This window comes from Chlorocebus sabaeus, chromosome 21 (genome assembly GCF_047675955.1).
Source record: "Chlorocebus sabaeus isolate Y175 chromosome 21, mChlSab1.0.hap1, whole genome shotgun sequence".
NCBI lineage: Eukaryota > Metazoa > Chordata > Mammalia > Primates > Cercopithecidae > Chlorocebus > Chlorocebus sabaeus.
The window spans coordinates 60,552,695-60,580,655 of NC_132924.1; the positions used below are offsets into that span (position 1 = coordinate 60,552,695).

Sequence of the window (27,961 nt, forward strand, 5' to 3'; positions counted from 1 at the left end):
TTAATTTTACTCTAATTATAGATGTGACAGCAGGTATAGAGAATGTACACAAATAAAAAAGAGAATTATATCATCTAAAGAGAGCTCACTATTGTCAATATTAAACATTATAGAGCCTCCATCCTTTTTTTTTTTAACCTTTCTTTCCTTTGCTTTCTTATTATCAACTGACTGAGTCACCAAAGGCTAACAGTTTTCACAATGTCCCTGGCATCTGTCTCATTCTTTCCATCTCCAGTACCACCACACAAACCCAGATGCTTTGTCAGTTCACATCAGAATTAGCGCATTAATCTTTTAACTCCTATCACTCCTTCTAATACATTGGTTCTCAACTTACCAATGTCTGGGGTCCCCTCTCACAAATTTAAATTTTATAAGTCTGAGATTTGTGTAGTCACGCTTAGAACTACTGTTCTAGCACAAACGTTTTCAAACTGTGTAAGAATTATCTGGGTAGCCCGACAGTCACATTAGGTGGATCTGGAGAAGGGACTGTAAGATGTATGTATACTTTTTACAGGTGATTCCAAAATAGGCAGCCCACAAATTATGCCCCAAGCCAGGGTTCTCAAGCTTTAAATAAGAATCCCTTTGGGATTTTGTTAAACTAGATTCAAATTTGGTTGGTCTTGGATGGAGCTGAGATTTTTGCATTTCCAACAAGTTCCCAGGTGATTGATGCCAATGCCAGTCTGAGGACGATTCTTTTGAGTAGCAAGGCTTTAAGAAATACTGATTTGGAAGTATGCCATTCAAATCTATTGTACATTACAACCAATATGCTTTCATAATATCACTCTCCGATTAAAAATTCTTTTTTTCTTTTTTTTTTTTTGGAGACAGGATCTCGTTCTGTCACCCAGGCTGGAGTACAGTAGCATGAGCACGGCTCAATCTGCATATGTCTGAGACCTAGAACAGTGCTTCTCAAACTCTGCCATGCAAATAATCACCAGGAGAACTGGCTAAACATTTCTGCAATCTATTCCCAGAGATACAAGTTCAGAATGTGAAGGTCTGGTTGGGCCAATAATTTGTTAATTATAACAAGTTGTCAGAACTGATGCTGCAGGTCTGAGAGCCACATTTTGAATAGCCTCCTCCAAATACTTAAACTGAAATATTACCCACTCCAATCTTACTACTACCCATGAAATCTTCCAGGATATGTAAAACTAAAATTATCTCTCCTTCCCTTCAATACCTGTAACAGTCACTGCCTAGTTAATATAGGCCTTAGCATCATAACATTTGAGGGACAATAATGAGATCACAACTATCTTGATTAAAAATTCGAAAACAGAGGCCCAGACAGGCAAAGTTACTCAGCTGCTGAACCGGGAATATAATTCCTGTATTCTTTATACAGTTTTAAAACTCTAGGTGCTAAAAACACACTATAATTAGGTAATATTCTTCAGTCTGACCTGTGAATGGTTTTTATGACTTTTCAATGAAATGTGAAATGCTCTGATAGCTGCCAAACTGTCAAACAGGCCCTGTAGCTGTAAAGGAAAATGTGTGACTTACCACCTTTGGTTTTATAGTGACCTCTATTTGATCTGACATGAAGCAGCTACACTTAAAACTCTGAATAAGCAAGTAGGGCACAGGTGAGTAGGAAATATCTAAGATAACACTCATTTAAAAAAAATTCTTTTCACAAAGAGTAAAGCACCATTAAAAACAACCCCTGTCGCATTCACCATTTACTGAATCACTACTACAGGTTAAGCACTAATGGAAACATAATGAGGCCTAATGACTAGGGTTGCTCTATGGAAGTCTACCAAAGGAAGAAATATCACTGGATGTTTTACTAAGCCATGCTAATAGACCTAACCCACCACCCCTCTCAAGTCCATTCCTGTTCCCAAGTAGAAAACAAAAACTCTCAGCAACTAAGAACAGTATATTATTTATTAAATTTTTGTCAGACTTATGTTTTAATGGAGCTTTATTTTTGTGTACTGAGTATCCATTACATGGTACTTTTTAAGTCCTTCGTATAACTGAAGCTTATAGGACCTGTTAAATATTGATAATGTCATTTTATATATTTAAAATAAGCTTCAAGTATGGAGTCATCTTAGGCCAAATCAAGCCTGCTGCCTGTTTCTGTACAGCCCACAAACTAAGAACAGTTTTTACATTTTCAAATGGTTGAAAAGAACAAATAGAATTATTTCATGACATATGAAAATTATAAGCAATTCAAATGGTGATGTCCATAAATAAAGATTTATTAGAACACTGCCATTCTCTTTTGTTTCTGTATTGTCTGTGGCTGCTTTCAGGGTACAATGTCAGAGTTGCCTAAAATATTTACTTTCTGGGCTTTCACAGAAAAAAGTTTGCTGACCTGTAAATAATTTTTAGACTATTAAATAAAATTAGAATTTTAGGTGCTTTATTTATAGTCTGTCCTTAATAAATGTTTATCATATAAGCATTTCCAATTTCCAAACAATTGTAGACTATTCCTCTGTGTTATTTTTATCTCACAAATAATTTAGAATAATTAATTTATGAAACTCCAGGATTTTCTGTGTAAGGGAGTTCTGAAAAATATGCCAAAGTGAGGATTCAACACAAAGCACTTGATGTTAGAAAGTGGCCACAGAAGTAAACAGAGGAACTGGTCCAAAGAGACAGAGTCATACTACTATTGTCTCTTTGGTCATACTACTCTGCCATGGGTAGTATGAGTTTGATGTAATTAAAAAAAAAGAGGGAGACCCAAGGTAAGTGCAGGTATCAATACTGGATAAGGAGATAATGGCAGCATCATTAATAGAATCTAGAGTCAAGAATCAAGCACTAGTGAAGTCTCTACTGGGTAGAAAAGAAGATAGTACACTTTTTAAAATGCTGAATTTGACAGATTGTTGGATACCCATATGAGGAAGTCAACCAGGCAACAATACAGCATGAAGAAGTTCAGAGAAGTCAGGTCTAAGCATCAGTGACACAGATAACCAATGCAACTCTCTACATACCGTGTGATACCTTCACACCTGGAGGTTCCCTGAAGAACTCTATAATTAAGGGGTTTTAATTTTATGTTCTCTCTGTGTATGTGTGTGGGGGCACTTATTACAGAACATAATTATTACAGGGAGATGGGGAAGTTTTAAAATAAATATTTTATTTCTATGGTACAAAATAATGAGCTATAAGAAACTGTTTAAATTATTAAATGCCAATGATGACTTCATCATCTCTATCCTTAAATAAATATACCAGGGAGAAAAACATTTTCAACAACTAGAGAAGATATATTTCCACAGATGTAGTTAAGAAACAGGTTGGCCCTAACAATGGGAAAAAAGATAATCTCTTTGATCTTAAAGGCTAGACACTAAAAATGGGATATATTTTACTGCAATAACAGGCTAATAGAGAATTTGTGTTAAAAGGAATCTTCCAAATAAATCTGAGATCATCTATTCCAACCACCCAAGAGGAAACTATTACAGTAGCTGAGTGACACATGCAAGGTTCCACAGACTGTTACTCTGAGGACCAAGACTACAAATCAATGCTCCCTCCACCATATAATCTCTTAGTCTCATGAAACATTAATAAATATCTGATGACACTCTTTCATTCAACCCAAACCTTTATATCATGCTAAGTACCAATGACCACTATAAACATTAGAAAGCAGCATACAAATGTTAGTTATTATAACTATTATTCTTACAGCCAATGACTAAAAGTAATGATATAAAGAAATAAGGCTAGAAAAAAAAATTTTAAATTAACCATGATAGTAAACTTTGTAAGAGACATCTAAGCCTTTCCTGTTCATCATAGTAGTATGATACCACCTGAAAATAACTAGAGACTCATACTAAGAATTAAGTTGTACACTTAAACAGGTCACATATTTTAATGTATAGTCAGCCCTCTCTATCTGTGGTTTCCACATCCTTAGATTCCACATCCCTGGATTCAACCAAAAGCAGGTAAAAAATATTTGGAAAACAAATAGGGATGGTTGTGTCTATACTGAACATCCACCTTTTTTTCTTGTCATTATTCCCTAATGACACTTATGTTGTACTAAGTATTATACGTAATCTAGAGACAATTTAAAGTATAAGGAGGATGTGTGTAGGTTATATGCAAATACTGTGCCATTTTCTATAAGGGATTTGAGCATCTGTGGATTTTCGTATCTGCAGAGAGTCCTGGAACAAATCTCCCTTGGATACCAAGTGACAACTGTATTTATTGTATGCACTTGCACAAGAAAAAAAAATAGGGCTTCTGGAGATAGTTAATATATGCTTCCCTGAGAAACTCTTCTGGTTTAATTAGCAGTATGCATAATAAAAAATAATTAAGGGCCTAAGGCTGGACAACAGTATATATAATCAACTATATGTAAGAGATTAAAGATAAGCTTTATCTGAATAAAATATGCTAAAATGTTATAAAAACTAGAATAAATATAAGGTATTGATAGGGCTCCTTTTAGAATGTTTTATATTTAATATTAAGTCAAAGAGCTCTTCTAAATACAGAAAATGAAAACAGTCATCAAATGTTGTGGTATATGTGATGTGATATGCTGATAGGTCAAAAAGTTAAAGCACACACACACATTCACATGCTCACGCATACATAAGCAAATTGTCAGGCCTGCCAGATAGTACAGTATAAACCTGGCACTAATTTCTTTCACTGGGCAAAAAATAACGCTGGTAAAAACACCACTCTCAATTTTTTGAACAATTTAATAAGTATGTCACTGTCAACATACTTCAAAATCAACAACTACTAAAGCAATGCTTACAAAGTTGGAAGCAAGATATTAAAGAATTTAAGATGGAGTCTCGCTCTGTTGCCCAGGCTGGAGTGCAGTGGTGCCATCTTGGCTCACTGTAACCTCTGCCTCCCATGTTCAGGCAATTCTCCTGCCTCAGCCTCCCAAGCAGCTGGGACTACAGGCGCCTGCCACTACGCCTAGCTAATTTTTGTATATTTAGTAGAGATGGGGTTTCACTGCATTGGCCAGGCTGGTCTTGAACTCCTGACCTTGTGATCTGCCAGACTTGGCCTCCCAAAGTGTTGGAATTACAGGCATGAGCCACCACACCCGGCCTATTTAAAATATTTAAGAGCATTATTGCTACCATCCAGAAAAATCTACTTTCTACTCCAGTCCATTTGAGAAATATGATGCAGTCCCATCAATAATGGTGAGTCATTATAGCAGGAATTCTTCCACAATAGGTAAACATAGGACAATGTACAGAGAAGCTTGTGTAAAAAGCCTTAGGAATTCTGCTATTAGTCCCCTACCCTCCAAATCCTAGGAGATTCCTCCACCACAGTGAATCAATGTTAGAAAACATCATGGCCAGGTTTGGTGGCATGTGGGTGCCTGTAGTTCTAGCTACTCCAGAAGATGAGGCAGGGAGATCGCTGAACCCCAGGAGTTTGAGACCAGCCTGGACAACATAGAGAGACCCTGTCTCTTAAAACAAACAAACAAAAAGCATTGCTTGAAAAATAGTTTCAAGTTAATGACCATCACTAACTAAAGGGTAAAGGTTATACAAACTCAATGAAATGACTAAGACTCTAAAAGATTAACAAGTATCACAAACATTAGCAATAAACAAAAGATAAGATCACAAGCATATTAGAAATGCAAGAACTGACACTTCAGATATCCTGAAGAAAATATAAATGATGGTAATCTTCTAATATAAGAAAATGAATATTCATATTTTTGGCACACTGATCTACTTAGAAGTCTAAAGTATACATGAACAACATTAAGGAAACAAGAAATTTTCAGGTATATTTTAATCTGATTATGATAATTGCTTTTCCAATAAAGGGATATACTTTTAGTAATAAAGATACTCTGTAATCCAGTCTAATACGCTTCTCACACATACTTACACACATCTATGCAAAAGAACTTCTATGAGATATGTAAGGATGGATGGTAGCTGAGAAAAACCTATTCTGTTTTATGTATGGTAGTGACAATACTATATAATGATTTCTTAACTTAGTTAAGATCTCATAAGCGTGATTTTATCTAATTTGTTGTTAAATATTTTGTATATATAATGTTATATATTTATACACGAAATATATATGGAAAAATTACAACATAATATAGTATGTATTCAGGAGCACTTTAACGCAAATTAAACAGAAAAATACATGTTTTAAAATTCCCAGTGATTTTAAAAAGACTCCAATAAATGTATTCGTTAATATTTATCCTTTGCTTAGTGAGCTCTTCAATTCTACATAAACTATAGGTCTCACTTGCCAAAAATTTGCTATACTCAACATGTATAAATTTTATAAATTGGTGACCAAAAAAATCAGCAAAAAAGCAGAATATATTTCTACTATGACTCTCAATATGATAGTGCTTAATTGATGACCAATATCTTAAGAGATATTAACAAATTTTTAATTGCTCTTGACTCCACTTCATTACAAAGGTGATTGTTCACCTGTGGGGCTTTCTCCCTCACTAAAACGACGAAATAATTTTATTTAAAAGAGGCCCTTGGCCGGGCGCAGTGACTCCCACCTGTAATCTCAGCACTTTGGGAGGCTGAGGTGGGCGGATGATTGAGACCATCCTGGCCAACATGATGAAACCCCGTCTCTACTAAAAATACAAAAATTAGCTGGGTGTGGTGCGTGCCTGTAGTCCCAGCTACTGGGGAGGCTGAGGCAGGAGAAACTCTTGAACCGGGAGGCAGAGGTTGCAGTGAGCCAAGATCACTCCACTGCACTCCAGCCTGGCAACAGAGCAAGACTCCAACTCAAAAAAAAAAAAAAAAAAAAAGAGACCCTTTATTTAAGAGTCTTTTAGAAGACAAAAGAGAAAAAAAATGACCAAATTATTAAGACAATCAAAAAAAAAAAAAAAAATACTGACAATTACATATTACCTGGATACAAATTTTACAATGCAGAATATTAAAAAAAAAAAAAGAAAAGAAAAGGTTTACCTCTACACAGGCTTTCATCCCTGAGGCAGCAGCATAGTGCAAGGGTGTGTTTTTTTTGTTATCAACAGCATCAATAGCTGCTCTCTCATATTCACCCTGGTCAAGTTTTGCTCCTTTCCATTTTAAGATCATCTGCAGACAATCTGCTCTTCTGAAATCATCTTCTATGGGGCGTGCCAAGCGAGGATGAAGGGCTCCTTCAGATATCATAATTTGAGGTCCCATACACAACAAATGCATAGATGTTTCATTGTGCACATTCCGTTTATTTGGATTTCCATCTCTACCAAGAAAAGTCCTAAAATGGAAAGGAAGGGAAAAATAAAGGATGAAAATCACTTATTTTCTACCTTGAAATACATTGAAGATAACACATTTAAAAGATAAACTCTACTTCTAAGCTAATAATACAATTTATACTGAAGGCCTGGTTTACAACAGCTTGAATGATTAATTCTTAGTTTTAAAAAACTCTATTCTAGAACAACAATACTGAGAAAAATAAACATAAATATCTTTATACTACTTGCTAATTAAAGGGGAGGGAAAGGAAGGGAAAAGGAAGAAAAAAGGAAGATGAGAAATGTAAGGGGTGAGGAATGGACAGGAAAAGAAAACACTGGTAATTTGCAGATTAATGTCAATTATATAGATGCCTAAGGGTGTATTAAGCATTGCACACTAATTTTTAATTCTTCCTTTATTGCTCTGATCTATTTGTTGCATACATAGTTATTTAATAGTGACAACTACTATATCAGTGGCAACTAATTTAAGGACAGAAAGTAATATGTAAACCTGAGACTAAATCTAGAGAAAATTTTCTCCACCAAGGTCATCAGCTAACCTTTAAAATAATAAGGATTATATTTACAGTGTCTTAATCTGCTTGAGTTATTACAAAAATACCATAAACTGAATGGCTTATAAACAAGAAACACTTATTTCTCACAGTTCTGCACACTGCTAAGTCCAATATTAAGGTGCCAGGCGATTCAATGTCTGGTAAGGGCTCATTCCTCAGATGCCTTCTCATTGTGTTCTCTCACATGGTGGGAGGGGCAACTACTCCCACCATGTCACTGTGCACTACTCCCATTCCTGAGGGTTCCAACCTCATGATCTGATTACCCTCCAATGCCCCATTCAGACCACAGCACACAGTATAATACCTTCTGAGGGGAGTTGTGGTTAGATCTAGAAGACTAAGATCTAATTCCACGGTGAGTGTTTATCTCAAAGACAGGTCTAGGTGAGTTGCCTTTACTACTGCCAAACCCAGATCTAAGAGTTGTGCCTAGCTCCTAAAATGAGTCACAGGATTAATAGTTGAGTTAGAAAAGGCAAGGGAAGGGATTCAACCCTGGAGCCTCCAAAAATAATGCAGCCTTGCTAACACCTAGAGTAGTTCAGTAGAACGATTATAGTCTTCTGAACTCCAGAACTGTAAGAATTGTATTGTTTTAAGCCACTAATTTGTGGCATTTTGAGACAGCAGCAATAGGAAATTAACTCAGCAAGGAACCCTGAAAATATCAATCTGGGATGTTATATAGTAAGCCTTGTATTAACAGACCTCTTCCTCTCTGGACACCAGAAGGTGGGGTGGGCTGGGGCAGGGTGGTGGATGGGAGGAAGAATCTATCCCTGAATAAAAGCAAATTTTCCTAGGGAAAAGATAAGACTAGTGTGTCTGAGTTTTACAACTTAGGGAATACTTCCGTGGTCTAGAGGATCATCCACTCCTCACTCCCTTCAAATGTAAATACATATCTCATAGGCAGTAAGTCTCTCTGGAGTCCTCAACGTCTATTCAGCCATAATTTAATTTCCAGAGTTAATTTTTTAGTCCAGGTTCCAAGTTTTAGTAAACTTTGCTCAGGTTTTCTCTACATGCTTATTTTCTCTACAGCTCCACGTAGCCTTTATGGTCTTCTGATGCCGGCAGTACACTCCAATACTTGCTCAATTTGGTTTCCCAGGAACTGATTCAGGCCACTTAAGCAAACCCAACACTACTTAGAAGCCTCTTTACACTAGGCTCCCCTCATTCAGTCTGCCACTCTTTTCTTTGTCTTCATACAGCATCCTAATTCTATAACTCATTACATTTTACCATACTTTCTTACCTTTCTGTTCCCTTCTCCCAAATAGTTTATAGGCTTTTAAGGCAGGGCTTATAAATTCTGTTCTTTCTTGAATCCCCAACAGTGTCTCATACACAGCAAATTCATGCCATAATTTTGATAAATGAATTGGATGCATATTAAACTTTCATGATCCAGATCAGTGACATGGGATTGGGGATCTCTTGAGCCAGTAGTGCAGCACATTGGTTAAGAACGTGGTCCCAGACTGCTAGGTTCTAATCCTAGTTCTGTCATTTTCTAGCTGTGTCACCTTGGGCAAATTACATAATAGCTCATAACAACTAATATATGATTTCAAATCCTTTGACTGAGTAAAACTACTCCTGAGAGTTTACCTTAAGGGAAATAAATAAAAATTTATAGAAACAAAGAAAATCAATACAGTGTTACTTTGAACAGAAAAATTTGGAAATCACTTAAGCGTTTAATAATAGAAATGGGAAACATAAATCTGATATACAATAGAAAATTATGGTCATTTAAAGTCTATCCACAAGTGTTATAGCTAAGTGGAAATATAAGAACAGAATTCCCTTTCCCTTCTCAATCTTCTGAATATATATGGATAAAAACTAGAAGGGAAGATGGAATAATTCTAACATTTGTTTAGGGGAGGCAAGAATATGGGTAATTTTTTTATACAGCCATAATGTTGCTTAATAGTTAAAATATATATTTTCCCTATGTCAACTGCTGATAATAAAATTCCCAATCATATTTCCTTGTATTTATGATTGAATTACAGTGGATAGCCAAAATTAAAACCATACTCTAAAACGTATTCAAGATTAATACCTCTTCTACGAGGCATGATTGACAAAAAAAGATTTCACTTTCTTAAAAATTTAATTAAGAAAGAAATTATTAAAGTTAATTCCGATTCTGTAAATACCCTGTACATAATCACATTTATCTAGCCTTTCTTACCCCATTTCCAATATATCAATTATTCTCTTATTTAGCTCAGGAGAGTTCAGGTTCTTATCACAAAGAAATTTAAGGTAAATTGAGAGGATATCAGTTGATATGGAAGGACCAATCTCACTCTCTCTGGTATTAAATGTCTCTAGATCCTCCCCATATAGAGAAGAGAATGAGACACTCTCTTGCCAATCTGCCAGGCTCATTAATCAAACCAAACACACAGAGTGTATTATTCTGAAGTAAAAGTATTAAAATAACTTCTTTATACATATTTACTCAAGAAAGAGTCTCAAATTATTAGACACAGTAGCGTATCTGCATAAATATTTCATGCTAAAACTATTTAATAAATTGAATACTCTAATTTTATTGATTCCTCTCATCTGTTTAAATTCAAAGGAGACTCTTCTTAAATTTACATAAATGTATAAATAGAATAATGAGTACAAAATTGATATGTATGTTTTAGACCCCTTTCTGTAACTATGTTAGTAGTTAAGAATTTTTTTTTTTTAACTACTAGCATATGAAGTTAATTCTGGAACAGGGATAGGAGATAATTAACAGGAAAGTGGGGTAGGGAAAACATTAACCTGGGGAAAAAAATCCATCTCTCTCATGTGACCCTAATAACCCATCCAGGAGCCACGTGTTTTTTCTAGATTCTTTCACTATTAATTCTCAAGCAGTCAGTTTATAGCTGTTACCTCTATTTCTTCTACATTCATTCTCCACTTCAATATGACCCTATTCTTATTACTACATGGAAGTTTCACTCTCTCATGTAACCAGCAATTTCCTAAGAGCTAAATTATTCATCATTGTCCTTAATTTTTGTTCTACACTTTAAATTGTCAACTGCTTCATTTATCTCTTGACCTTTCTATTACCTTGGCTTCCATAATCACACTTTTTCAATAATCCTCTTAATTTTTTTCAGTACAACTTCTCTTTTACCCATGATGATGGCTCTAATTCCTACCCCATTACTGGAAGTAAGTTTCAGTTCTTAACCCCCATGTTCTTCTCCACACACATTCTCTTCTTTCAGAGAGTCCATCCACTCTGAAAGCCATTTCTCTTTCAATGGTTTATGTGATACACTTTGTAAATTAGGAAGTATGACCAGAACCCAAATGACAGGCAGTAGTGGCAGAATCACAGATTTCCCTCAAAGGGTTTCTACTATAGATTGAGTATCCCTAATCCAGAAATCTGAAACGCTTCAAAATCTGAAATGTTTTGAGTGCCAATGTGACTCTCAAAGAAAATGCTCATTTGAGCGTTTAGATTTCAAATTTTTGCATGTGGGATGCTCAACTAGGTAAGTGTAATGCAAATATTCAAAATCCAAAGAAATCTGAAATCTGAAACAATCTAGTCCCACTCATTTTGAATAAGAAATGCTCGATTTGTGTTACTTCCGTGATAATTCTTAATGCTCTATCATGACTTCTCATCTGACCCCATACCATATTCTCACATCTTATAGGCCTCTTTCTCTTGCACTCATACTCAACTGAACTCTCTCTGAAGTAACTGTCTATTCTCCCAGAACCTCAATTTCTTGCAATAACTCTTTTTATTCCACCAGTCATATATACTTAAACTTTCAGTTCCTCTGAAATATCCTCTTTCATGCAACATTGACTGAGCACTCATTATTTGCCAGGTACTATTCTAGAAGTTAGGGATATTGTAAAGAAAACAGATAAAATCTCTGCTCTTATGGGGTTTGCATGCAAGATAAGGGGAGTTGGGGAGAGGAGACCTGTATTTCAACTTACTGAAAATAACTTAGCTCCTAAAATATAAAACGGTCAAAAAGTAGAAATCAATAACTGGAAACTCTATGTTAACTAATCCTCAAAGCTACAGACTTTGATATTAACATGTGCTCTAATAAAGACAGGCTCTAATAAATATTTTCTATTTTATTTATACCAAAAGACAAGCCCCTTTTATTTCCAAATAAGCAAAAGAGGCTGTTTTGTAGAAGATACAACTAACGAATTATATATCCAAATTAGAACACACTAACTCCAAGTCCATGGCTTTTTTATATGTTAAGCAGTAGCTACGAGTATGGATTTAGTTTCCCGCAAAAGAGGCAGTGTGATTGTGATGTAATATAATATAAACACATAGCATGTGGGTTCAGAGAGAGAGATGCAAAGGGGCATCTATTACCATATTATTCTACCTAAGAAAGGAAGAAAGTGATGCCTGCTATTGCAGATACCATATAGCTAAAGGAAATAGGAATAAAATCAAGGTCTTACTCCAAATGGGTGCTTTGCTTTATAGCTAAAAGGTCCGTGACTAGGAATATCTACCTTTGCTTACATATATATGTCCTATATTAGGAATCTAGGCTGGATGCAGTGGCTCATGCCTGTAATCCCAACACTTTGGGAGGCTGAGGTGAGTGGATCACTTGAGGTCAGGAGTTCCAGACCAGCCTGGCCAACATAGTGAAACTCCATCTCTATTAAAAATACAAAAATTAGCCAGGCGTGGTGGCAGGCGCCTGTAATCCCAGCTACTCGGGAGGCTGGGGCAGGAGAACTGCTTGAACCTAGGAGGCAGAAGTTGCAGTGAGTCAAGATCATGCCACTGCACTCCAGCCTGGGTGACAGAGTGAGACTCCGTCTCAAAACAAAACAAAAAAGGAATCTAGCCAAGTTCAGCTAGTGTCTACACTGAAGTCTCAGAAAGGCATCCCAGATTATATGAGGCAGCATGAGAAAGTAATAGTCATCAACTTGTGAGACAGTAAAGTAGGATTAAATATAGCACCACATTTTAACCTACCTAAAACAAAAATAATTAAATAAAAGTTATTTTACTTAATGCTGATAAGTAAATGCTATTTATCCTTATTTGACATGATGTAAAAGTATAAAAGAGTTAATTTCTTATAACAAAATCAATTAATTATTTAAAATAATAATCTGGCAAAATGAAAAGGCAACCTGTAGAACTGGAGAACATATTTGCAAACCATACACCTGAAAAATGAATAAAAACTAAAGAACTCATAAAATGCAATAACACAAAACAAATAACTCAATTAAAAAATGGGCAAAGGACCTAAATAATTTTCCAAACAAGATATACAAATGACAAACAGTCATATAAAAAATGTTCAACATCACTAATAATCACGGAAATGCGAATCAAAATCACAGTGAAATATCACCTCATACCTGTTCGCATGGCAATTATCAAAAAGGCAAAAGGTAAGTGATGGCAAAATGTGCAAAGAAGGGAAACCTGGTACACTGCTCATGAAAATGTAAATTGGTACAACCATATGGAAAACAGTATGGAAGTTGAGCAAAACATTAAAAACAGAACTACCATATGATCCAGGAATCTTACTTCTGGGTATATATTCAAGAAAATAAAATCACAAACTTGGAAGAGGTATCAGTACTCCCATGTTCACTACAGCATTATTTATAATAGATAAGATACAGAAACAACCTAAATATCCATAAATGGGTGAATGGATAAAGAGTATGTGGCATATACACAATGATATATTATTCAGTCTTAAAAAAGAAGGAAATCCTGCCATTTTTGACATAGATGAACCTGGAGGACATTTTGCTAAGTGAAATGCACTATACACAGAAACACAAATGAGTGCAAGATCTCACTTCAATGCAGAATTTTAAAAAGTTGAACTCAGGAACAGCGGCTAGAATGGTGGTTGACCAGGGTCAGGGGTAAAGAAAACGGGGAGATGTTTGTCAAAGCCTACACATTTTCAGATAGAAGATGAATTAAGTTCTGGAGACCTAATAAACAGCATGGTAACTATAGTTAATAATTACATATTATACACTTGAAATTTGCTACAAAAGTATAATTTAAGTATTTTCACCACACAGAAAAACTATTTGAGATAAATATGTTAAGTAGCTTGACTGTGGTAATCAGTTCACAATGTATACATATATATTCAAAACATCATATTGTATACCTTAAATGTATCAATTATACCTAAATAAACCTGGAAAAAAATTGATTTGAGATTCTCTCTGTACTATCTAAATACATTTCCAAAGACAAAGAATATATGATTAAAGAATTAGGGTTGTTTATTCTCAGGAAATGAGAATAATAAGGTAATTTCTATTTCTAGATTAATATGTTAAAAGCTTTAATTAAAAAATTATGAGCCATTGTTCTTCAAACCAGAAAACGAAAAAGAAAATATCCGAAAACTTTTGGTAGAAGTTGTAAAAACATAAGTATAAAGTTAAGTATCATAAAAGTAACCCAAACTGGTAAGTAAAAGAGAATATACAATCGCATTTCCTGTAGGTCTTTAAATACTCATTCAATAAAATGATAACCTTATGACAGGGATAGACAGATATATTTCTGCTTGGAGGAACCAGATCAGCAGTCCTTAAAATATTTTAGGTTACAAGACCCTTATACAATTTTTAAAATTACTGGCCAGGCGTGGTGGCTCATGCCTGCAGTCCCAGCACTTTGGGAGGCCGAGGAAGGGCGGACTACTCAAGCTCAAGAGTTCAAGATCTGCCTGCCAACATGGCAAAATTCCATCTCTACAAAAAAAAAAAAAAAAAAAAAAAAATTGGCCAGACATAGTGGTACACGCCTGTAGTCCCAGCTACTTGGGAGGCTGAGGCAGGAAAATTGCTTGAGCCTGAGGTCTGGGCTGCAGTGAGCTGTGATTGTGTCACTGCACTCCAGCCTGGGCAACAGAGCAAGACCCTGTCTCAGAAAAAAAAAAAAAAAAAATTACTGTAGGTTCCTAAGAGTTTTTGTTTGTATGGGTTATACATTAATTTTAAAAATAAACCCATTACACATTAACACAACATTTTAAAATAAAAATAACTATATTTTTAAAAATTAAGTGAAAAGAGTGGCATTGTTTTACATATTTACAAATCTCTTTTAATGTCTAGTCTAATGGAAGACAGCTGGATTTTCATAGGATTCCATCTGTTGTAATGTATTGTTTTGGTTTAACTATATAAAGAAAATCCAGCCTTTATATAGTTAGGAAAGGGAGAAATGTTTTAAAATATCTGTCTCAGATAATAGTGAATATTCATATTTGATACTATATCAAAAATTCAACATCAGTAATTTCTCAAAGATTAGTTGCAATGTAGTATCTGAAATGATATCAATGTCCTTTTTGTACTGTTACATTAAAGTCCATTGGTCTATCTTACATTTTGAATGTATTTTTCAACCATACATAATTTTAAAAAATCATACACTGATCTTCTCAAAAATATTGATTCAGTGGGTTATGCAGATCTTCCAGATGTCACATTTCATTAAATAATATAAAAAGCTATAATCGTCAATTTTATCAGAAAGTCTGTGTTGAGAAGTTGTTGAGCTGAGGGTAGTGAATACAAGTTTTCCTGGATTTTAATAATCACTTGAAAGCTCAAATTTTATCATTAGCAACAAATAACGGGCAGTAGTTGTCCCTGAATTGACAGACTCAATTCATTTTCAAGAAAATGTTAGCTAAGTACCCAAGTCTGAACAACCATTGTTTTCTTGTTGTTGCTAGTTGTAAAATGGTGTTCCATTTAAAAAGTACGCTGTTCAACTCACAAATCAAACAACAGCACAGGTGCGTTTCCTCAGAGTCATTGTCGTATTTTGGTATGTAGCAGAAATGCTTTATGCATACTTTGAAGTTGTCACAGAATATTAAAAAGATGTGTTACTTAAGGATGGAGATTAATTAAAACTAATTTGACTGTTTTAATTGAAGTTTTTTTAGGGGAAACTGCCTTTTTTTTTTTTTAAACTGCAAGTGCCTAACAGTGATGAATACAATGATTACTAATACAGTTTGGCGCAACTACCTTCATTCACCTTAAAGGTGCCAGCATTTTTATCCTCTATTCTTTGCACTACCACTACAAATGCCAACACACTAAAAAAGGCAAATAATATCTTGGTATAATTATAAAAATAGTTTTGACTTCATGTACTCTTTGAAAGAATCTCAGGATCCAGGAGTCCTCAGAACATATTTTAAGAATCACTGGACTAAATGACTTTCTTATATAATGTTTTCCACTTACATAAAGTTATTTGTAAACTCTACTATAAAGGGTTAAAAAGTATTTTACTATTTGGTTTATGTTAAAATACACACATTACCTTAGTAATAACAATATTTAAATACATTTTATATTGGTATTATAAATAAGTTTTAATCAATCATATATAATATTTGATATTAAATATTACTGAAGTATCCAATATTAGGAGTTTTGTAATATATCAACAGTTTTATAATTTCACTTAAAATGTTCAACTTAAATAAAACAATACAAAAAGGTCATGTTAAAAAGCCTTAATAGATTAGTAATCCACAATCTATTGAGAACAAACTAGGTGTCTAGCACTGTATTTATAACATTTACATTCTAGCAGAGATGAGTTTAGTAATAATAATAATATGATTTTAAATGTAAATTGTAGGAATTTCAGAGAACAGAAATACTGCAGGTCAGAGTAGTTGGGGATGAATTCACAAATATGGCAGAAACTGAATGAGGACTTAAAGGACAGGTAATTAGAGAAGAGAGAAGCCATTTGAGAATCCAGAAACAACTGGAATGAAGCTAAGTGGGTAGCATTCTTAAAAAGGGGAAAAGCAAGGGGGAAGTCAATCAACCAGTTTGAATGGCAAGATCATGTTAGAAAGTAACAAGAGAACAGGCTTACTGAGTAGAATGAAGGCAGAAGTAAAGAGAGTTTTGAAAGCCAAATAGAATATAATGTAGAAAACAAGGTATTATAACTTTCTCAAGACAAAAAGAACACTGAAAGCATACGCTTTAGTAAAATTAATCTGGACATTAGACTATAAGAGGAAAAGACTTGTAAAAAATACCATTTAGAGGCCAGATACTTTTAAGTATTAGGAGCAGGGCATGATTAAGAGTGAAGTAAGTTTAGGGTAAAAGGAATGAAAAGAAGTAAATCCAAGAGTGAGACTTAGTGAACTTAGTAGCATGGTAGTAAAGGAGAAGAGTAAATCAAGGATGATTTAAAGATAGTAAGGATTATAGCGGTGAGAAGTAATAAACATTAGCAAGTATATATTGTATATTAGGCAGCATAATAGACATATAACACACTAACTGCTTAATTGTCCTGCAAGTTCTGTGAGGTAAGTATCCATTATACGGATAAGAAAACTGCAGTCCAGAGTGACTAAGTAATTTGTTTTGCTAATAAGTGACGGGCAGCCCTGACACATAGCTGATATGACTATAGAAATAAGAGGCTGACAGTACAGTGGTTAAGAGCCCAAAGCTTACAGTCGTCTACCTGGGCAACAAGCTTTGCCAGTTACAAGTTGTGAGACCTTACTGTGCTTCAGTTTTCTTACCTACAAAGTACAGACAATAAACTACCTCATAAAATTGTAATGAGGATTCAGATAATGCATGTACAGCACTGTTAATAGCTCCATTAAACAGTAAGCCCTCAATAAACATTTGCCATTATTACATCAGCATAATATGCTGGTGTCATTAACAGGGGGAAGGCCCAGTTTTGGGAGGGAAAATATAAAATTTGAAACAAGCTAAGCTGGAGGTGGCTTCTAAGTATCTATTTTTAGAGAAATAAAAATGAAAGATAAAAGCAAAAAAATGAGATAAAAGAAATACCTATAAAAATCAAGATAAACCTAATAAAGTCATAAGCCTGGATGATCTAAATTATTTATGAAATTTTTCTCATTCATAAATCCTAATAAAAATATTTCTTTGTGTAATGATTTTATAGAACTTCTATTTACTCTGTGTAAAATACTATGCTAGATGCTAGAAGTACAAAGAAGATACCTTAAAAGAAGTTGTTAATATAGGTAGGCAGAGAGAAGCTATACAAAATTGTAAAACATAATAGGTAATGTACAGCAAATATGTGAGGCAGACAAACAAATGATAAAGAGCCATAAAAGTTTTTTTAAAAAGACAGAGGTTCCTATGGGTTATGACAACCTAGGTAGATAGATGAGGCACACACAAGATCTTGAAAAGCAAAATTTAGATAAAAAAGACCCTTTGGGAGGCCAAGTGAGAGGACGGCTTGAGGCTAGGAGTACAAGACTAGACTGGGCAACACAGCAAGATCCCAGATCTACAAAAAATACACAAAATATTAGCTGGCTATGGTGGCCCATGCCTGTAGTCCTAGCTACTTGGGAAGCTGAGGTAGGAGGATAGCTTGAGTCTAGAAGTTTGAGGTTACAGCAAATTATGATCACACCACTACACTCCAGCCTGAGTGATATATAGAGCAAGACCCTGTTTCTATTACAAAAAAAAAAAAAAAAAATAGGTAAGAAAGGAAAAAGTGAGAGGAGTGAGACAGAGGGGGCTACTCCTGGCCAAGAGAGCAGTATGAACATGGCAGACAGAAACCTCATGGCATGTTTTGCAGATAGCAAAAAAAGCAGCTTAATTGGAGCAATAATTTGTACATGGAAGAAATACGAAAAAGGCTGAATATTAAGGTTTTTTTTAATTAAGTTCAAAAAAGCTTTGAATACTAGTTCTAGAATTACATTTCACTCCATAAGAAAATAAGCATTTTTTTCCGTTCCCTTCTAGCATCAGACTTCTATACCTGCATAATCTACTTCTAAAAAAATTAACCTTGCTTTGTAATTACTGTTCTATTCTTTGTTCCTTTTATTTTATAAGCTAGTAAATATCAAATGTAATTCCCATGTGATCAGGTAAGAATCTTCATATAAATAGATTTGCTATGTCACTAAAGCTTTCTTGTTGAATAGATATTTTTTAAAGTTTCTTAGTATTTTCAGTTTTAAGAAAACGTTTGGATATTAGAAACGTCTTTTCAAATAACTGAATCCCATTAAAAGAAAGGAAATTCAAACTGATCACGACTAGAAAAGGCAAATGCACCCATGTTTTTAACTAAAAATAGCTAATCAGAGTTTAGAACTTTGCCTTTGGCACCATTCCCTGCATTTCTTTGACAGCTGACAAGTACTGTTCTAGAATTGAAATGTTATAAATTAAATACATTATTACCAAGAATTCATACTATGAAACATTGAGGATCAAAATATATTTATAGTAACAAGAACACATGAACCTACCTCACTATTAAAAGCTTTGGACTAATTCAGATATAATAAAGAAAATTTTACTAAATCATAATAAAATCATATCAAACATTTAGGTATATTTGGTTTTAGAAAGTTTAATTCACTACAAGACCATATTACATGCATGTGTTTGTATATATATCATGTCTGTGTATGTCTGTATTTTCAAAAATCATAGTTCTTTTTTCTTTCACCACTTTGTTACCAATTAGTTTACGGTAATACCCTAATACCAATTAGTTTATAGTAATACTTACCCTAAAATTTTATTCATTCCATGTCTAGCAGCATAATGTAATGGAGTATTGTGCTGGTAGGGCTCCCCATAAGATGTATTTGGATCAAGAGATTCTTTTAGCTGAGGATTGTTTTCATATATTTGGCAGGCCAGGTTTTCATCACCATTGATGAGTGCTTTACGGAATTTGGTGGTTGTATTTCCCATGTTTTGTTTTGTTTTGTTTTTTCTGATAGGCAGTGGCACTTCTTTCCTTCTATCTTTAGCCACTTCTGGAACACTTCTGCAACATCTTTCACATTCTAATGAAGGAAAAGTTATTCAAATTAGATGTAAAACAATAATCACAAAAGAAACAATAACACAATTAAGAACACTAAAAAAAATCTGGGAATCATCAATAAGGGAACCAACTATATTACATTTTACCAAATTTATCTTAACAGCCAAAAAAATCTCAAAGTTTTAACACTGTCCAAATTAACTTCTTGTTAAACTGTAACACTTTCCCACACAGAGACTGTTAAGGTTTCACAGGCTGTCCTTTGAATTACAAAAATTATCCACATATGTAACTTTTCAATTTTCCTCTTCACATGGGCAGAAAATGAGCTTGACTGAATTTTATGGTTGAAAACACTTTAATTTCTGTATAAATTATGTATAAATCTTACTCAGCCAATTTGTGGGATAGTGAAAAATGTAGGAAATTTTGCCCAAACAAGAACTGCAGAAGAGGCGTTAAAATGCAGTAAAGGAAAAGTGAAAGTGCTCAGTACTTTATGAGGACATCACAGAAAAGACTTAAAATGTAAACATACAGGAATACACAATTCAATGATACTCAGATCATCACAAAAAAGTACTAAAACTGATTATACACAGAACAATACTGTGATTATTCTACCATTTAAGACCATTAAATTTATTTCTTTCTGCGATACAGAATTCAAAACAAGTATGAAAACATCAAATGTTTATGCATACTATGTTTGGAAAGAGGTTATGATAATCATCACATGGGCAATGTGATTGCTAATTTACTACTGAAGCAATGTGAAGTGGGTGGGGGAAGGCCATAGAAACAAACGTTGGACATGAAGTTCAAAATACCATATTTGCCTACAACTAGTTGTGTAATTTTAAGCAAGTTATTCATCCCCTAAAAGCCTCAGATTCCCATCTGTACAGCATGGAAAATGACCATTTCTTAGGTATGGCTATGAGGATTATAAGAGTTACTTAAAGTACCTAGTACAGTCCTTAGTTAATGAGTCCAATAAATGCTAGTTTCATTCTATTCCAATAAATGTTGTTTCTGGATCTATTCCTGAGCTATGATGAAAACGAGTGACAAAGGAAACAGCATATGCAAACGCATGTATGAAAAAAAGGAACAGAGTTCTGCATCTCTAGCATTAGACTAACAAGAGATAAAACAAAAAATAGGTTGGGACCAGATAAGGAACTTACACTTTAACCTGAAAAGAACAGATAATTAAAGGCTTTCATGCAGGGCAATGATACAATTATTTCATGCTTTAGAAAATTATTGTGACAATGTAGAAGAAAGAATAGAGGGAGGAAAACTTAGAGGCAGAGAATACAACAGTCTTTCATGTTACTCTATTAATTCAGTGGGACGCTGGACACTAAAACATAGCTTTAAAAAACAGGTGAAGGGTGTGGTGGCACATGCCTATAATCCCAGTTACTCAAGAGGGTGAGGCAGTTCGAAACCAGTTTGGGGAACATAGCGAGATCTCATCTCAAAACAAACAACAACAATAATAACAACAAACACAGGTGAAAATAACATGCACAGTGTTCAACATAGGCTTTGTATAGGGTAGTTCTCAACCTTGGTTGTATCTTATAATAACCTGGGGAACTTCAGAGTCCTACTGACCAAAACTACATCTCATAACAAAAATCAGAGTCTCTAGGGAAAGCACCCAGGCACAGGTATTTAAGCTCTTCATATGATTTTCAACATGCAGACACCACTCTATAAAAGGCTTCTGGAGCCCTGAAGCTAAATACCAGGGCAAGATGTCTGTCAAGCCTATTCTGGAGGTAGGCATTAACTACCTACTTACTAGAGCAGCACAGTTTCTGGCCCACTACTACATGTAATGAGATCACCATTTGGGTTTTTTAAGGGTTCTTTACTATTGATTTTTAAATTTTAAATATGCAAATACATACATACAGTAGAACTTTTTGAATATATGAACAAAGAATTTAAAAGCTCACGGTTTACTGCAAGAAAACCACTGGTAGCATTCTGATACACAACCACGCTATTTAAATGTGTATGTGTGTGTTTGTGTGCATAAAATACATATGCATATACACAACATAAACGTGTATACATTAATTGGATCATATGACATAATTAAGTTTTTATTTAATTTTTCAGAGGGTTGCTAAACCTTTAGCCTAAAATACTACACTTTTATTGTTTCATCTTGAATAAGAGGAGCAAATCGTTCTCTCCTACACTATACACAATATAATACAGCTACTATTTGGAAACTTTCAGTTGTTTTGGTCCTTGATAGAATACAACTCAAATTATAAACATTTTCAGAGTTCTGGATTAGATTAATAAATAGCACATTTTCTGAGATTTACATTAGCACTTTAGTGAAATATTCTATAAGAAAAATAATTTGTATTTAAGAAGTAAAAAAATAAATATCTAAGAAAGTAATGTTATGGGGTACTCATTTAAAGTAACAAGTTTTAAAAAAAATCAATAATACTCTAAATGCGCATTAAATATTACTGTTAGTTGAAAAGGATAATGGCATTGAGAAGTCATTTTGTGGCTTTCAGTTATTTTCATATCTGTTTCATTTTAAAATTTTGATCGATGAGCCTGAAAGTCACTAAGAAATGCATCATTTAAATGGTCACAGCTCAATTCCCCTCAGATTTATCTTCACAAACCTTGCCTAGAAATTTGCCACGTGTATCCTTTTCCCTAGCCACAGCTATTATTGCCTGAGGTGATTGTTCTCTCTTTGTTTGAATCAAAACCTCAAGTAATATTTCTGGAACTCCAAAATATGTCTATGTATAGAGCTTCATGAGGCAAGCATTGGAGTACCAAAGAGGCAAAAAGAATTCCTTATTTTGGGCTTCTAATTCTTTACAGGAAAACTGGGGCAAAGTTTCATCATCTTTGAGTAGTAAAGCACAGCACTTGGTAAGTATTTAATGAGAAGAAGAAAAATGTAGCCTGGGTTGGGCGGGGTGGCTCATGCCTATAATCCCAGCACTTTGGGAGCCTGAGGCAGGTGGATCACAAGGTCAAGGCATTCCAGACCAGCCTGGCCAACATAGTAAAACCCTGTCTCTACTAAAAATACAAAAATTAGCCGGGCGTGGTGGCGGGTGCCTGTAATACCCGCTACTCAGGAAGCTGCGGCAGGAGAATCAGTTGAACTTGGGAGGTGGAGCTTGCAGTGAGCTGAGATCATGCCACTGCACTCCAGCCCGGGCCACAGTGTGAGACTCAGTCTCAAAAAAAAAAAAAAAAAAGAAAAAAATGTAGCCTGTTGATGAACTCCAGAAAGTTTTACTTAATTTCTGATTAACTTTTAATTGTGAATGCCTTTATAACTCTAGCTTTCTTTTTTAAAATTTTTACTTTTGTGGATACATAGTAGGTGTATATATTTAAGGAGTACATGAGATATTTTGAAACAGGCATGCAATGCATAATAATCACACCAGGGTAAATGGGGTATCTACCACCTCAAGCATTTGTCCTTTGTGTTACAAACAAAACAAACTGATTATACTCTTTTTTTTTTTTTTTTGAGACAGGATCTTGCTCTGTTGCCCAAATTGAAATGGAGCAGTGCAATCCCAGCTCACTGCAACCTCCGCCTTCCAAGTTCAAGCGATTCTCATGCCTCAGACTCCCGAGTAGCTGGAACTACAGGCATACACCACCACAACCGACTAATTTTTGTATTTTTAGTGGAGACAGGGTTTTGCCATTTTGGCCAGGCTGGTCTTGAACTCCTGACTTCAGGTGATCTACCACCTCGGCCTCCCAAAATGCTGAGATTACAGGTGTGAGCCACTGCACCTAGCCCAATTATATTCTTACAGTTATTTTTAAATGTACAATAAATTCTATAATCACTCTACTGTGATAGCAAGATCTTAGTCACTCTATTTTTTTTTGTACCCATCAACCATCCCCAGTTCCCCTTCACCGCGCAACAACCCTTCCTAGCCTCTGGTAACCATTCTTTACTTTCTATCTCCATGGCTTCAATTATTTTGACTTTCAACTCCCACAAATAAGTGTATATTCTAGCTTCAAATCTCTGTCTCCCAACTGCACCACTGATAGGTTAATAATCTGTAACAAAAACTCAACAGTACTTAAATTAACAAACTACTTCTAGAAATCTTTTACAGAAGATGAAGTTCTTCAGAAATAACCAAATCCTAATTCAACTGTTCCCATAAAAATATTTTTAGTAAAAATAGTAACTATATAGAAGTATATAACTGACTCCCATTCTTCATTTTAACTGGATATGGGTCACACACACACTCATACTCAATTTAGTCTTCTGCAGTTATCTGCACTATTGATAATAACAACCTTAAATCTACAACTAAACTCTTTAGCCAGTAGAGAAACAAGCAGAAAGTTCATTCAGGCAGCAGGTCCCAATACACACACACACACACACACACACACACACACACTCACACACACTTTCATACACATACACAATTTAGTCTTCTGCAATTATCTGCACTACTGATAACAACAACCTTAAATCTATAACTAAACTCTTTAGCCAGTAGAGAAACAGGCAGGAAGTTCAGGCAGCAGGTCCCCACACAACCCCATCCCACTGCAGGCTGAAATCAAACAGATGAGTTTCTAAGATTCCAGGAAGCTCAAATTCCAGAGAAATGCTCTAATGGTTACTGTAATAATACTTCAAGAAAAGGAGAGGATGGGCTGGGCACAGTGGCTTACGCCTGTAATTCCAGAACTTCGGGAGGCTGAGGCAGGAGGATTGCTTGAGCCCAGGAGTTCAAGACAGCCTGGCCAACATGGCAAAACTCTGTTTCTACAAAAAATACAAAAATTAGCCAGGTGTGGTGGTGTGCCCCTGTAGCCCCAGCTACTTGAGAGGCTGAGGTGGAAGAATGGCTTGAGCCCAGGAGGCGGAAGTTGCAGTGAGCCGAGATAGTGCTACTGTACTCCAGCCTGGGTGATAGAGCCAGACTTAACTTTCAAAGGGTAAGGTAAAGAAAGAAAACAAGACAGCAGAAAAAAGAAAAGTCAGTGGACAAAAAGCATGTGGGCAGATAAAATACTAAGCTCTCAACCTGTTCATTCACCCAGTCAACATGCATTTATTGACCAATGGTAATTTTGTCACTGTGCATCAGAATCACCTGAGGAGATGATTTCAACTGGTCTTAAGGGGGACGAGGCCAGAGTGGGAAATTTAAAAGCTTCTCAGTTGATTATAATGCATGTCAGAGTTTAGAACCATGGACTAATTTTGAAACTATGCTAAGCCAAAAGTAGCAGCCAGAAATGTGATGGTGAGAAGCAGTGTGGTAGGAGTCAGCTTGTTATCTAGTTTACCAAATAACTTAACCTCTTTGAGATGTTTCCTCAAATGTAAACCAGCAGTATTAATATCTACTTTCTTCAGTCAACAAATACAAATGAACAAACGGATAAAAATCACTACATTCATGAAGTTTATATTTCAGTGGGGATACACATATGAACACTGTAAGGCTTTGATTTATTCTGTGTGCAGGTTTTTGAGCTTGATCTTTCTTGGCTCTTAATATTTTCAGCAAAAGGCATTTAAGATTTATCCATGTTGATACATAAATCAATAGTTCAACCCTTATTATTACTGAATAGTATTCCACTGTATGGGTATACCACTAGTGGTTTAATCATTCACTTATTGAAGGATAACTTGGTTGTTTCCAACTGGGGCAATTATTAAGGCTGCCATAACATTCATATATAGGCTTTAAATGAACATAAGTTTTAATTTCTCTTGAGTAAATATCCAAGAGTGGAACTGCTGGGATATGTACTAAGTCACATGTTTAACTTTATAAGAAACCGCCAAATTGGTTTTCAGAGCAAATGTACCAGGATTCAGAGCATTCAGAGTTATTCTGAACCCTGGTCAGCATTTAGAATTGTCAGTTTCTAGTTAGTGGGATTTTTTTTTCTTTTTTGGTAGCCATGACAATGGATGTGCAGCAGTATCGTACAGTGGTATCCATTTTCATTTCCCTAATGATGAATGATGTTGAACATGCTTTCATGCTTATCTGCCATGCATACATCTTGATTTGTAAAGTGTCTGTTTAAATAATCTTTTGCCCATTTTTAAGATGAAATATTATTGAATTTGAGATCCAAATAGATGCTATAAAAAGTCCTTTGTTAGAAACGTAATTTGCAAATATTTCACTTTGAGCAAATTTGTATGTAAGGTGTTTTGCATATAGACATCCAATAGTTCCAGCACCATTTGTTGAAAAGATTTTCCCTTCTCCATTGAGTTCCCTTTGTATCTTCGTAAAAAGCCAATTGACTGTGTTCTATTTTTCTGTGTGTCTCTCTTTTTAGCAATACTATATTGTCTTGATTACTGGGAGAACAAACATTTTAACAATACTAAGTCTTCTAATCCATGAACATGGTATTTCTATTTATGTCTTCTGTAATTGATTTTCAATGACAGTTCTGTAGTTTGTATCATACAAATGGTACACATATTTGTTAGACTTATACCTAAGTATTTCTTTTTTGGGGGTGCTATCATGAATAATACTTTAGAAAATGTCAAATGCCAAGAGTTCATATCTAGAACACAGAAATACAATTGAATTTGTATATTGACCCCATATTCTGAAAATGTAATAAATTCACTTATTAGTTCTAGGTTTTGTTTTTCTTTTTCACGGATTTTTTGGGATTGTCTAAAGTAGATTTGTATTATCCATGAATGGTGGCAGTTTCCCCCCCTCCCTTTTTTTTTTTTTGAGACGGAGTCTTGCTCTGTCGCCCAGTCTGGAGTGCAGTAAGGCAATCTCGGCTCACTGCAAGCTCCATCTCCCAGGTTCAGGCCATTCTCCTGCTTCAGCCTCCCGAGTAGCTGGGACTAAAGGCGCATGCCGCCACGCCTGGCTAATTTTTTTGTATTTTTCGTAGAGACGGGCTTTCACCGTGTTAGCCAGGATGGTCTCGGTCTCCTAACCTCATGATCTGCCCGCCTTGGCCTCCCAAAGTGCTGGGATTACAGGTGTGAGCCACTGCGCCTGGCCTTTTTTTTTCCTTTTATATCTGCATGTCTTCAGTTTATTTTTCTTGCCTTACTGCACTAGATGAATTTAAAAATTCGTGGACAGAAGTTTGAGAAGAAACATGATATTTGCATGGATTCAAAGCATCTCCCCCAAGATATTTCAAAATTAGAATGTAAAAAGCAGCAATTCACAGTGGAGAAGCACAGGAGATAATACTCTGACCAGAAAACACCACCTGTAACCTATTGACATCCTGTACCCCAACCTGATGCACTAAAAAAGGCACATAAGTTCCGTAGTACTCTTGTGAAAAAATTTGTAACATCCACCCAATATGAGAAAATATCACAGAAACTCAAGTTGAGAGATGTTCTACAAATAACTGGCTAGTACTCTTCAAAAGCGTCAAGGACATCAAAACACGACAGCACAACTGTTCACAGTTTAAAGGAGGCTAAGGAGAAAGAAAACTAAATGCCATATAGGGCCCCAGACTGGATTCTGAAATGGATAAAATGACATTAATGGAAAACTGGTGAAATCTAAACACAGTAAACAGTTTAGTTAGTAGTATTGTACCAATGTTAATTCCTTATTTTTGATAACTACGGTTAATGCAAGGTGTTAACATGAGGGTGAAGGGCATACAGAAACTCTCTGTACTATTTTTGCAACCTTTCCATAAGTCTAAAAGTACTTAAAAATAAAAAGGTGAAAACAATTCTAGCTCCTGTGTTTTGGGAAGAGACTGTAGGAAAGCATGAATAGAAACAGGAAGGCCAATTTGCAGGTTACTAGGGTAAACCAGGCAACAGCTGACAGGTTCTTGTACCAGGACTGTAGCAACACAGGTGTTGAGAAGTTGTTTGGACTCTGGATATATTTTAAATAGTGTTTTCTCAAAGAAACCCTTAAAGATGTACACACAGCGGTATGGGTTATTAATCACCCAAAAAAATAAAGCAACAAATGGAATAAAATAAGGATAATATCCTAAATTCACAAACCCTTGAAAGACCAGTTGTCCTGTAGAAAATAAATAGAAAGGCCACTCCAAGAAAAATCAATGTTATTTACTATGATTTTTGGCAACAAACATCGAACCTCTATGCAATCTCTTAACTCAAATTAT

At 35.1% G+C, this 27,961-nt stretch overlaps 1 protein-coding gene across 4 annotated transcripts in view; it reads right to left on the reverse strand.

The window, feature by feature from the left end:
* The window catches only part of ANKIB1 (ankyrin repeat and IBR domain containing 1), a 156,004-nt gene that overhangs the window by 77,510 nt on the left and 50,533 nt on the right, over positions 1–27,961 (reverse strand). For all 4 annotated transcript variants that reach the window (XM_007982183.3, XM_007982186.3, XM_038004592.2 and 1 more), the window contains 2 exons: positions 19,511–19,793; positions 7,005–7,302 (listed from right to left, as the gene is read on the reverse strand). In XM_007982183.3, the coding sequence (XP_007980374.1) occupies positions 7,005–7,302; positions 19,511–19,698 (486 nt within the window). In that variant the 5' untranslated portion in view covers positions 19,699–19,793. The remainder of the gene's footprint in view (positions 1–7,004; positions 7,303–19,510; positions 19,794–27,961) is intronic.